The sequence below is a fragment of the Hipposideros armiger genome, unplaced genomic scaffold, assembly GCF_001890085.2.
Source record: "Hipposideros armiger isolate ML-2016 unplaced genomic scaffold, ASM189008v1 scaffold_1259, whole genome shotgun sequence".
Lineage (NCBI taxonomy): Eukaryota > Metazoa > Chordata > Mammalia > Chiroptera > Hipposideridae > Hipposideros > Hipposideros armiger.
The window spans coordinates 73,695-87,796 of NW_017732609.1; the positions used below are offsets into that span (position 1 = coordinate 73,695).

Below are 14,102 nucleotides of genomic sequence, written 5' to 3' on the forward strand. Positions count from 1 at the left end.
ATTTGTTAATTTTAAAGAAACAATCTAGCATCAGTGCGGAAAAAGAACAAAAGGTAGACAAAACTAGAAACAAAAAGATGAATTCTCAGGCTACTGCAATTAGTTCTAGTAAAAGATGTCTGGTCCAGAACTGAAGCCAAGATATAAGAAAGGGGTAGAGCAGGCTGTATTTGAGATGGGGACAATGCAGGCAGATGAAGGAATACTCAAACCAAGATGGAAGCCTAAGAAAATATCATCAAGGAAGAATGCAAAGTACAGCCAGGAAACAAAGCAGTAAGAATGAAGGCTATTGCAGTAAGAAAGCAGCTTATGGGGAAAAAAGCAAAGCAAATAGAGGCCTAATAAATATAACAAGGGATGAACAAAGATGAAAACAAACAGGTGTAATCTGAAGTATGGTTGGATGATTAATCTGCCAAATACAACTTGTGTTACATTGTTACTCACATGCATCCCTCCTCTGCTAGGCTAAGAGAATGTGCTTGAAACTCTAAACACCAAGAACGAGGAAATGAGGATTAAATTTCATGAGCTAGATATTAAGAGTTAAACACAACAGACTACTGGATAATCATCAGAAGTGAAAGGTGAGGGAGAAAGAAGAGTACAGAATATCCTCCAAGATGTTTAGTTTTGAGAACTACTGTATAGCATTAGCCAAAGAAGGAAAGAAACTAATGTTGAGTGCTTACATCATTGCTAGTGCTACTCTCCTACACATAATGCTTTCCACACTCCATCATTCTCTACAACTACTGAAAGCCTCTCTATGACCTTCAAGTCTACTTTTAAAATCTACCTCTTCTATAAAGACTTTTCCAACTCTGCAACCAACATTGGTACCACTGGCTTCCTCCTGTTATCAGCATTAACACATCTCCATCAATAGGAAATCTCTGAGCATTCACCCAAATACATAAATATGTATAAAATGCAAATACATATTTTATATAAACGTGTAAAATATAAATGTGCATTATATTATAAAACTAATGTAAAAAAGGAAAACAAAAATATATAAAAAGCATATCTAATATATACTTCCCTTCTAATAGAATTCTTGCTCACCCCCTCATTTTGAAAACATTACTCTAATGGTTTTATGTGTTCAACCTTTCTCCCACAGTAATTAGAGATTTCTCAAGAAGACGGTATTTTACTTCTTGTTTACATTCCCCCAGCATCTAAGATAATGCTAAGGAGAACATACAGAACTGTTCCACAGTTCCTGAATAATATACTGCTATGAGAAAAATCACATTATGCATCTGATTTTTCAATATAACAATAACAGTCACTTAATTTCAATATCAGACTGAATTGTTACAAATATATATCCATTAAACATATTTTAAGGACTAAAATTATTCCTTAGTCTACAATATTCAATTGAACAATTCTAAAGAAAGCAGATACAGTAATACCTCAGTTTGCGAGCATAATTCATTCCGGAAACAAACTACTCATATTACAAGACATCGCTTGTTTATCAAGTTAAAAAGTATTAGTAGGTTGGTGCAAAAGTTAATAGTGGTTTTTGCCATTACAAGTAATTGCCAATTACAAGTAATGGCAAGCACCACTATTATTATTGCACCAACCTAATAGAAATGTTTGCACGTCTTGCGGAACACTCGCAAACCAAGTTACTCGCAATCCAATGTTTTATTGTATATGCAGTGCTTTATAACAGTACTGTATGCTCTAAAGGAAGATTTAAAAATTGGATGAAAAATGCATTTACAAACACTAATGTAAAATAATATTAAAATAATAAAATTATTTATCATTGGATAGTACAATTTTGGATGCTCAATACTATAGACTAACTATAGTAGAAAATTAAGCATTACAAAAGGATAAGAATAAAAAGGGTTTAAAAGTTCAACCAAATATCCGAACATAGAAATATCACTTACAATTATTTTAATTATACAAGTATTCAAAGCATATAATAAAGCTTACAGAAAGTTATTGGGATTTTCAAGAATAACACATGCCAATTCATGAATTACTTTAATTTACTAATTAACTATATTAATAATTCTTTTCACCAAAATCGGTAAAAAAAAAGTGTTTTATATATATATATTTACAATTCTCCACATGTAGATATGAAGGTTTGTAAATATAAAGCATAGTTACTAAAATTATCTAACTAAATTGTCATAAATTCACAGAGTAACTATAGAATTTGTCCATGAAAGCTGTTGAATATTAACACCGCCACATGGTAAAATAGGGTCACACTTTCCTATAAATAGTTCATAATCTAACATGACTAATCAATGACATTTCAAATTCAATTAAAGTGTAACAGACATTTCTCACTAAGACTTATTAAGGCCTCTGAATCTTAAAATAAGGAAAACAGATTATAAACATCCCTTAAGCTCCTTTTACTTCCAGGTATATCTATGAACTGCATAATGAAACTGAATAGTCTTTCTTAAGGTTTAAATTTTCTATCTCTAAAAATCAAATAAAAAATTATCAAATACTCTCTATTGGTAAATGACAGAGGAGAAACTATATTTTATTCTGAAATAGTGTTTATGTTTTATAATTGGCTAATATTATCATGTACACATATTATTCTCTAAATCTTACCCAGTTCACTTGATTTCTTCTGAAGCTCCACGGTAAATATTTTCAATTGATCCTCACTTTTTCCCAATCTTGTAAAAAATATTATTAGTTTACAATGTAAAATATTCTTTTAGTCAGAATTCATCTAGTAACTAAAACTGGTGCAATTTAGCAACAATATATCTTAGCACAGATTCACTCATTCAATTATTAAACATTTTTGAGTACCTACTTTGTACTTGAGTGTAACATTTCAAAAGATATTATTATAAATACAGTTATATATTAAGCCTAAATAAAACCTTAATTAAAGCTTGTGGTCACAATTTATCTCTTAGCTATTGATGATAATCAAATTAATGCATCCTAGAACTTTGAGGGAGATTGAATATGTAACTACTATTATCCTGAATTGAATTCTGCCTTAAAAACAATATAAATATGAAAACTTGTGCAATTTGTTTAGCTCGTCTGGCTTTTTGTTTCCTTGCTGGTAAAACTGAGGTAATTGGAACAGATGATATCTAAGGTCACTTACAATTTTGAAATTTGAAAATCAACTCAAGAGGTCAATCAAGAATACGTAAGATTAGCTGAGCTAGAAAAGCTAGCTGTTATTCCTTTACCATACACAAGCAGTAGAGAAGAAATACTGCTAGGCGCAGGTCATGACTTCAGAGGGAAACTTGTTTCTCTCTTTCATCCTACTTAATTAACCCTAATGCTAATGGGCCAAGAATAATTACATAGGCCTCATAACAGCTTTATATGAATTTTTTCTTAATATAAAATAGTAAAAAACAAAGCAAATTTTTAACTCAAGTTTTAGACAAACTGCTATTTAGATGAAATGCAAATGAATAGTTTATTTTACATGTAGTTAATCATATTCATTAATCCATTAATTTAATAAAAATGTTTGAGTACCTACTTTGTACCAGGCTAGTTGCTAATTTTATAAATCAGAGAGGTTACAGACCCCAGTTAAATAAGCCTCACTTCTCCACAGGAAGTTATTTCTATGAAGCTAATAATATTCAACAGTTTAATTAAATATGTCATATCACTGCATCGGCACTTATCAGATTGTCTATTTAGCTGGCAAAGCAGGCATGGAAACTATCCTAGAGAATACTGTCTTTTCCTAGGATACCCGCCTACCCAATACAAACTTTTAAAATGTATTCCCACTTTATACAATAAAAAAAAATAGCTTGGTTATGGTTGTTATAGGAATTATAAGTCAATTGACAATGAATAGAAAATGGCACTGAAAATTAGAAATAAATTGTCTTTATTCAGCTAAATAAATATTTTTACCTTTGATGTTCTGTTGTCAATAATTCTTTCAAGTTGGAGACAGTAGTTTTAAGTTCAGTAACCACAAATGCATGAGCAGTTTTAGCTTTATTAAAATCTTCCATTTGAGCTTCTTTTTCTCCAGTGAGCTGATAGATTTTTGTTGTTGCTACCTGTAAATCTTCCTCTAAAGCCTTTAGAGTACTCTAAATGAAAAGCACAAAACAAAAGCTATGACCCAAGGGCTTTAAGAAAAAAAGCTGAACTCATCTACTTCTGTAATTTGCTGTCCCTCCCTCCCTCATCCTCTCACTCCTCTACTCTAACCAACCCTGGCCAATCTGGAATGCCCACCCACCACTCTTTTTTTTTTTTTTTTTTTTTTTTTTTAGTTGAGCCATCCTGCTACCTGTTGGCAGCTCAGAGGCTGCTCAGCTCGGGCTGGACTCAAACCGCTGTTGCTCAGAGCTCAAACTCTTGAGCGAGCTCTTAACCAACTGAGCCACTCGGTCGGCCCTTCCACCACTCTTATTTCAATTCACCATTCCTCCAAAGCCCACCTACATTCCCAGCCTCTCCATGGAGTCTTCCTAGACAATCCAGCACATAGTGTTCTCTCAATTCTTAGAACTACTGTAGCAAATTTTGCCTGAATCACACTGTGGGTACCTAGGCATGGTCTTGTATTTTAGTTATACTTTTGATGTGTTTTTATCCAATGTCTGTAATTAAACTAGTATATAACCAGTTTGTAGACATAGACTGTATCATCTGTTTGAAACTCTTGTACCTAATACTATCATTCGATAAATATTTGTTGACTGATGGACAATGTGAGACTTATCACATGCTAATTAGTTTTTAAATCATACCACACTTCTTTGCAAAGACATTTTAGAATCTTCTAGTTCTGATGTCAAATGATCCTGCTTCTTATTTGATTCTTTTAAGTTTTCATCCAGTAATTCTGAAAGAGAAAGTTGTAGATGGGTAGTACTTAACAGAAAACACATACCAAGAAAACAGATTATCTGTAACAATTAGTTTTTTCCTCCATTAGATACTCCACAATGATGGAGAATTATGCAAATATAAGTGCATTCATGTTGGTCATCATCAACTTTTATTGACTACTCAAGACTGTTATCTCCCAAGCATGCAAAGGTGAATGATTTTTGGTGCTACATTTTTAATAATAGCTAAACAATGGAAACAGCCTAACTATCCAACAGGAGATAGATTATAGTGGTACATACATACAATGGTATAAAATGTAGCCACTGTAAATAGAAATACAGGCTTTATTTATTGATTACTAATTTAGATATTTATAAAATATCATAGAATAAAAAGGGCAAGTTAAAAACAGTATTTACATAAATAGTGCATATAAAAGGAGAGAATTCATGCAAAAATATTAAAAGTAATTTATGTCCTAATGATGAAATTATTCATTTTGTTTTCATTATTGCTATTTTGAGTTTTAGATTTTCTAAAATATATTTATTTAAATATTATTTTTAAAAGCTTTTGACTCCAATTAACGCTAATGTTTACTAAATATTAAGTGCCAGGTACTACTCTCTAGAGGTGCTTTCATGTGTGCATTCACTTTTTTTTTTAATTCATGTTTTTATTTAAGTAGATATAGAATCTTATATTGGTCACAATAGCTTCAGGTGTACACTATAGTGATTTGACATTTTTGTACCTTACAATGTGATATCCCACTAGTTCTAGTAATAATCTGTCACCGTGTAAACTTATCACAATTAACTATGTTCCTCTTTCCCTTTTCACTCATCATCCCACACCCTCCCTTCTGGTAACCAGCACTTTGGTCTCTGTTTCTATGAGTCTGTTTGAGTTTTGTTTTGTTCATTGTTTTTGTTTGTTTTGTTTTTTCGATTCCACATACAAGTGAAACCATATGGTATTTGTCTTTCTTTTCCTGACTTATTTTACTTAGCCTAATACCCTCTAGATCTATCCATTTTGTCACAAATGGCAAGATTTCATTCTTTCTTATTGCTGCATAATATTCCATTTTGTGTGTATATGTTTGTGTGTGTATATATATATATATATATATACTCATATATCATGTCTACTTTATTCATTCATCTATCAGTGGACACCTAGCTTGCTTCCATATCTTGACTATTATAAATAATGCTGCAATGAACAAATGGGTGCATATGCCTTTCTGAATAAATTTTTTTGTTTTCTTTGCATAAACACCCAGAAGTAGGATTACTGGGTCATATGGTACATCTATTTTTAGTTTTTTTGAGGAATCTCCATACTGTCTTCCATAGGGGCTGCACCAGTTTGCAGTCCCATCAACAGAGTACAAGGGGTACCTTTTCTCCATGTTCTCACCAACACATCATTTGTTGACTTTTTGATAAAAACCATTCTGACAGGTGTAAGGGAGTAGTTTGTTCTGCTTTTGATTTGCATTTCCCTGATGATTAGTGATATTGAGCATCTTTTCATATGTCTGCTGGCCATGTGTATGTCTTCCTTGGATAACTGTCTTTTCATGTCCCCTGCCCATTTTTCAGTCAAGTTACTATTTTTGTTATTGAGTTGTATGAGTTTCTATTATATTTTGGATATCAATCCCTTATCGGGCATATCATTTGCAAATATATTCTTCCGTTCAGTATGTTGCCTTTTTGTTTTATTGAAGGTTTCCTTCTCTGTGCAGAAGCTTTTTAATTTGATTTAGTCCCATTTGTTTATTATTGCTTTTGTTTTCCTTGCTTGAAAGAATTCAATAAAATAGCAGGACACAAAATTAATATACAGAAATCTATTGCATTCCTATACACTAACAATGAACAATCAGAAGGAGAAATGAAAACAACAATCCCATTTACAATTGCATAAAAAAAATAAAATACAATACCTAGGAATAAACATAACCAAGGAGGTAAAATACCTGTACTCTGAAAACTATAAGACACTGAAGAAAGAAACTGAGGAAGACACAAATAAATGTAAGGATGCATAATGCTCATGGATTGGAAGGATTAATATTGTTAAAATGGCCATACTACCCAAAGTAATTGAGAGATTCAATGCAATTCCTACCAAAATACCAATGTGACTCTTCTCAGAACTAGAACAAATCATCCTAAAATTTATATGGAACTACAGAAGACCCAAATAGCCAAAGCAATTTTAAGAAAAAAGAATAAAGTTGGCAGTGTCACAATCCCTGATCTCAAACTATACTACAAGGCTATAATAATCAAAACAGTATGATACCAGCACAAAAACAGACACACAGATCAATGAAAAAAAATAGAGAACCCAGAAATAAACCCTCATTTATATGGTCAAATAATCCATGACAAACATTGGTAAAAATGTACACTGGAGTATTAACAGTCTCTTCAACAAGTGGTGTTGGGAAAACTGAACAGACACATGCCAAAAAATGAAACTGAACCACTCTCTTACACCATATTAAAAAATAAACTCAAAATATGTTAAAGACTTAAATATGCATTCACTTAAAACATCATGAAAACACTAGGGGGGGGGGAAATGTCATGCTCTTCCCTGGGTTCAAATTATTCTATATCCTCTTAATACCTACCTACCCTTAAACATGATACTCAACCAGTCTGACTCTACTTTTCCCACTGGAAAATGAGAATTATAGTTACTCATACCTTGAAGGGCTGCTGTTAGGATTAAAATAGATAATGCAAATTAAGATGTTTAACTACAGTATCTAACATATAGTCAATAAATGTTAAATACGATGATGATGATGATGATGATGAATGAGTATGCTACAACATGAACCTTAAAATTCATGGTATTTACAACATACTTGGGCAGGCAGACAAATAATCAATGATAAGTGCTGATGGGTATTCACTAGGAATTCTGGAAATATACATAGGGGAGGGAATACTTAAGCCAAATAGGATCAATAAGGGTTAGAGGTAAAGGGGAGATAGACATAGAAAGGGAAAGTTCAAGGAAGGCTTCCAGAAAGTGACAGCTAAATTGAAACATCTGAAAGCCAGTAAGTATTAACAAAAGTTATGGGAGCTGGGGGGAGTAAAGAAGACCACAGGCACGTGAAAGAGCATGTACAAAGGCAAAAATGGAAGAGAGAGAGTGACGCATTCTGGAGAGAGAATGACAAGATCATAACAGGGTTTATGTGACTTGCTGAGAGGTGTATGCTTCATAAAGTCAGGGAGACCGTTAAAAACAATAAAGTATGTTGAGCAACAGAATGATCTTATGATTGTATTTTTTAAATTTTCATTCTGAAAAAACTGTAGAAATGAAAGGATTAGTGGTCCAACTCTGGGAAAAAAAATAGGAAAAGCTAATATGGAGAGGGAAATGATAACTAACCCTGTGGTGTCCACTATGATATTATTTATCATAGTCTGGTAATAAATGTCTCCTCTAGAAATCATTATCACAAATTAGTCCTTAGGCACGTGCAGGCACTGAATTTATGCTGCCTGAATGTTCTTAAAAAAAAAGCTCCAAGCCAAAACTTAATTTGAAGCGCCCCTAAGCTCCCCCAGGATTCCAGAAGCAGCAAATGTAAATTTTCTCTATAAAAATATAGTTGCAACCCAGGCCTTAAAAAGTTTCTAAAGATGAAGTTACATAACCTCACAATCAAAAATCACAAGAGGAAACAAAGCACCATAAGCAGAGTCAGAAGAATGAATAAAAGGCAGACTTGGACCTTCCAAGCTTTCAGATGTTAGAATTACTGCCTATGGATTTTTAAAAATAAGTATTATATCAATCTTTAAAAACTAAAATAGGTAAGGAAGATGTCCATATACTAAATAAAACTTCTAGAAACAGCATATAAAACTTAAACTGGAGCCGGTCGCATGGCTCAGTTGGTTAAGAGTGCGAGCTCTGAGCAACAGGGTCACCGGTTCAATTCCCACATAGGCCAGTGAGCTGTTCCTGAGCTGAGCTGCCAAAAGACGGCAGGATGGCTCAGCTGAAGAGCACGTGCTCCTAACAACAGGGTTGCCGGTTCGACTCCTGCATGGGATGGTACACAGCAACTTGAGCTGACCTGACCTAAGCTGCCAACAGGTGGCTGGATGGTTCAGTGGTTAGAGCATGCACTCTTAGCAACAAGGTTACCAGTTCAACCCCCCACATGGGAAGATGGGCTATGCCCACCTGCAACTAAGATTAAACATGGCACCTTGAGTTGAGCAGCCGTGAGCTGCCCATGGGCAGCCAGATGGCAACTGGACTTGGAGCTGAGCTAGCTGTGCCCTCCAAAACTAAGATTGAAGGACAACAACTTGGCTGTTCCCCTTCCCCAATTCCCCAATAAAATCTTTTTAAAAACCTGAAACTGAAAACTCCATTGGGGTAATGAGTGAGGTATGTCACTCAAATATTCCTCCAAAGAGAAATAAAAATTCAGGATCAAATATTAAGAATATTAAAATCAAAGCCGGCCAAGTGGCTCAGTTGGTTAAGAGCTCGCTCACGAGTGCGAGCTCTGAGCAACAGCATTGCTGGTTCCATTCCCAGCCTGAGCTGAGCTGACACTGAGCTGCCAACAGGTGGCAGGATGGCTCAGCTAAAAAAGAGGGAAAAAAGAATATTAAAATCATTAAACTCCTGACAAAATAAGAAAAATTACCAGACCAAAAGTGAAGAAAAAATAGAAACCTGGAGAACTAAGAACACAGAGCCTGCTTTTACCCTGAGGGCATTTGCAGATCCTGGAAAAATTGGACTTTTGATTTGAAATCACAATAGGGTGAGAAAAAATGAACACCCAAAGACTACGAGGTGTGATCAAACAATACAGTGAATATTTAATTAAAACTTTATTACAGTAAAAGACACATTGCCATTAATTCCCCTCAAAATACTCCCCCTCACTTCGAACACACTTATCCCATCGTTCTTGCCACTTTCTGAAGCAGTTCTAGAAGTCCTCTTTCGTGAGTGTCTTTAGTTGCACTGTCATGGCTGCCTCAATGTCCTGAATCTTTTTTTTTTTTTTAGCTGAGCCATCCTGTTACCTGTTGGCAGCTCAGCTGCTGCTCAGCTCGGGCTGGACTCGAACCGCTGTTGCTCAGAGCTCAAACTCTTGAGCAAGCTCTTAACCAACTGAGCCACTCGGCCGGCCCCCTGAATCTTTTGACTTTGGGGAAGAGCCAGAAGTCACACAGTGCCAGACCCGGTAAATAAGGTGGATGAGAACATGTTTTTATTTGCCAGAAACTGCCAAATACCAGAGTGATGTGTGACACAAAGGCGTTGTCATGATGGGAGGACAATTTACCACACATGTTAAAACACACCTTCTCTCAACCGTAGCTCACACCCAGCTGACTGCACCAAACAAGTTGAAACTTGTCATACACTGTTCTTAGGTATGATGTGTCACTTCCCATATTGAAGAACTCTGCCTTTCCATTGACTGGCACTCAGCAGCAGCGTTCACCATAGTTTTTTATCATAACAGAAAGGCTCCATGTCACACATCGCTTCTGGTACAGCAATTTCTGTCAAACAAAAACATTATGGTGTGTCCTCATTCACCTTATTCACCATATCTGGCACCGTGTGACTTCTGGCTCTTCCCCAAAGTCAAAATGATCATGAAAGGTAAACATTTTGAATCAACTCAGGACATCAAGGCAGTCACAACAGCACAACTAAAGATACTCATGGAAGAGGACTTCCAGAACTGCTTCAGAAAGTGGCAAGAACAATGGGTGAATTTGAAGTGAGGGGGGATATTTTGAGGGAGATTAATAGCAATCTGTCTTTTACTATAATAAGTTTTTTTAATTTAAATATTCACCATAGTTTTTTATCACATCTCGTATATAAGGTAGAGAGTCAAAGAATTAAACTTTTGTACAATAAGCTGGGCACTCTTTATGTAAGAATGAAGCAAAAGTAAGCCAACTCTCAAAGAGATTTGCAGCCCAGGTTCACATCACCTGAGTGGTCCAAGAAACCCCAAGCTTTGAAACTGATTTGAGATTGTACCAGATAATCCACCATGCACAGGGCAAAACTTTCTCCTGGAAGGATTCCCATTTAGTTAAGTTACCTACACACCAGACAGGCCTTAAATTACTCCTACAAATAATTTTTGCAAGAAAAGTAATGAGCATGGAGTCAAAGACAACAAGGCACACAAAAGAAAACAAGGCACTTTGAATAAAAACTATCAAAAAGAAAAGACAGAATGAGGCTCACAAACATTTAAGATAACGAATGATCAGAAAGGAACTTTAAACTATTATTCTTAGTATATTTAACACAAAAGAAACCTTGAAAATAATAAGAGAAAACCACATAAAGTAGAACAGACTTGAAAAATAAGTTAGGATAACACCTTAAACATCTTAATAACTGAAAATAAAACAGAGGTGTTCATAGTAGATGAGAACAAATAAAGAGATTATTAGTGAATGACAAGAAAGGTCAAAAGAAATCATCCAGAACAAGGCACAGAAAGGCAAAACTGAAAATATAAAAAACAGGTTGTCACAAAAGACAGTTCAAAAATTAGCATATGTTTTTACTCCAAGTTCCAGAAAAAGAGGAAACAGAGAATAGAGCAAATATGTTTAAAGAAAAGCAACAATAAGAGACACTAATTTAAAGATTCAAGGGCCGGCCAAGTGGCATGTTGGTTAGTAACTGGCTTGGGATGCCAGAGGACCCCGGTTCAGATCCCACATATGAGGGCCAGTGACACTGCCCTCTGCAGCTAAGATGGTGAACGGCAGCTTGACCTGGAGCTGGGCTGCTGTGGGTCACCGGCGACGTCATAGGCTGCAGTCCCCTGCTGCAGTGGGCTGCCATAAGCTACCGTGTGTAGCCAGCAGCCAGCATGAGCAGCCAGCAGCTGCAGTGAGTGGCGGTCCAGAGGCGGGCAACCGATCTGCCTCGCCCGGGAAGAGCGCAGTGATGGTGCCAGCTTGGGCCAATGGGGCGACATTCTCCACAACTAGACTGAAGAACAACACAACAGCAACTTGTCTGTTCCCCTTGCCCCAGTTCCCCAGCGCTGTTTCCCTCCCCCAATTCCCCAATAAAATCTTAAAAAAAAAAACAACGATTCAAGAAGCTATAAAATAAAATTAAACCCATATGTTAACATGTCATACTGAAAATGCTAAAAATCAAAGGTGAAGAAAATCTGAAAAGCCACAAAAGAGGGAAAAGATACCTTATCATCAAAGATTCAGCAGTTAGAGTGACAACTGACTTCTTCAAATCAACAAAGGAAGCCAAAAGAAAGCAGGATGGTATCTTCAGTGTGCTAAAAATAAATTTCTAGAAATAGCAAATAGTGTACCAACCTGGAAATACATATTATTCAAAAATATACTTTACAGATGAGAATAACCAAACTTTTAGACAAATAAAATGGAAGCGAGATCATCACAAGCATATTTTCACTAATGGATATTCTGAATATTCCTTTTTAAGGCAGAAAAGATATCCAAATGAAAGGTCTGAGATACAAAAAAAGAAAAAGTTAAGAGCAAAGAAAGAGGAAAATACATAGGTAAAACCAAATAAGCATTGTCTACATATAACAGTAATAATAATGGTCTTGTTTATAGAATTGAAATACAAAACAAAAATAGAAGGGTAACTAAATGTAATTAATGTTCTAAAGTCTTTGAATAGCCCAAGAAGATAAATGTATTGATTAACTTTATGTATTGAAAAGTAATGAATCAATGTTGTAATATCTCTAGTAATCACTAAAAAAACACAAACAGATTATATAACTTTCAAAGTAGTCAAGGGTAAAACTGGAATAATAAAAAGTAATAAAAGACATCCACTTTTGGGAAGATGAAATACATATACTTTTCTCTATTCCTCCCAATTACAACAAAATTCTCAACATTAATAAAAGAAATACAAGACTTTGAAAGGTTGAGAGAAGGAAGACCAGATTATAGGCCTCTGGACCTGAGAAACAAGTGGTATGACCCCTGGGGGCAGGAGGTTGTTTCAATTTTGTTTGTTTGTTTGAGGTTTTGTTTTATTTTGTGTTTGTTTGCCTCACACATCCCAGACATAGAACTAAAGAAGCTAGCGACCTGGAAACGCCAATGGGCACAGACAAAAAAAGCTCCAAAAGAAGTCTACTTTCTCTAGCAAAAAGACAAGGAAAGCGGCAGCCTAGGAAGACCCTACAATAGCCTAACACCACAGAAAAAGTAGCCAAAAGCATGATGGTGAGATAGGAAAAACATAAAACGTAGGGGAAGTTAAATAATTTCAATGTATCTGGCATATAGGATATAGTAATGACAGTAAGGTGAAATGAGCAGGCATAAGTTAGTAAGAACTAGTTAATGATTAGCTATATGAAGTTTTTTAAGAGAAAAGTGAGAAATGCCACAAGATCCCTATGATGTTCTGAAAGGTGCAGGGTTTCACAAAGTGTATTATGCTTACCAAGTGCCCAGCTACTTGAACAAGTTTGAAAAAATTCAATAAGATAGTCTACACAAAAATAGGTCAGAATGAAGAAGTCAAGAACCATATAACTTCACTCATATGTGAGATATAAAACTGAAAGCAACAAACAAGACAAACAAAAAAATCATAGATGCAGACAACAGTTTAGTGGTTACCAGAGGGTGAGGGGGTGCTAGAAGAGGGTAAAGGGGGTCAAATATATAGTGATGGAAAAACTGACTCTGGGTGGTAAACACACAATGCAATATATAGATGATGTATTATAGAACTGTGCACTTGAAACCTATATAATTTTACTAACCAGTGTCACCCCAATAAATTTAATAAAACTTTAAAAAGTCTAAACATGACGACATTCAAGATCCTTCACAGTCTGATCCAACATTCTTTCCCAATCTCATCTACCTGAGTTCAAGATATAGACACATCAATCAGTGCTTCAAATATACCCCAGTTTTCACACTTTCATGATTTGCACAGCCATTTCTTCTGTATACACTCACTCCTCCAATTTACTGTCTAGTGAACCTTTAATCATCTAAGGTCTAGTTCAACATACAATTTTCCCCTAATGCCTTTCCAAATGTCTTGCTTCAGAAATAATTAATAATTCCCTCTAAGGGCCGGCTGAGTGGCTCAGTTGGTTAAGAGCTCGCTCAAGAGTTTGAGCTCTGAGCAACAGCGGTTCGAGTCAGCCCGAGCTGAGCAGC

At 35.3% G+C, this 14,102-nt stretch overlaps 1 protein-coding gene across 1 annotated transcript in view; it reads right to left on the reverse strand.

The window, feature by feature from the left end:
- Positions 1 to 14,102, reverse strand: part of SYCP1 (synaptonemal complex protein 1) — a 98,530-nt gene that overhangs the window by 57,199 nt on the left and 27,229 nt on the right. Inside the window, exons 12-14 of the mRNA XM_019633212.1 lie at positions 4,764 to 4,858; positions 3,913 to 4,097; positions 2,614 to 2,681 (exon numbers count right to left, since the gene is read on the reverse strand). Coding sequence (XP_019488757.1) covers positions 2,614 to 2,681; positions 3,913 to 4,097; positions 4,764 to 4,858 — 348 coding nt within the window. The remainder of the gene's footprint in view (positions 1 to 2,613; positions 2,682 to 3,912; positions 4,098 to 4,763; positions 4,859 to 14,102) is intronic.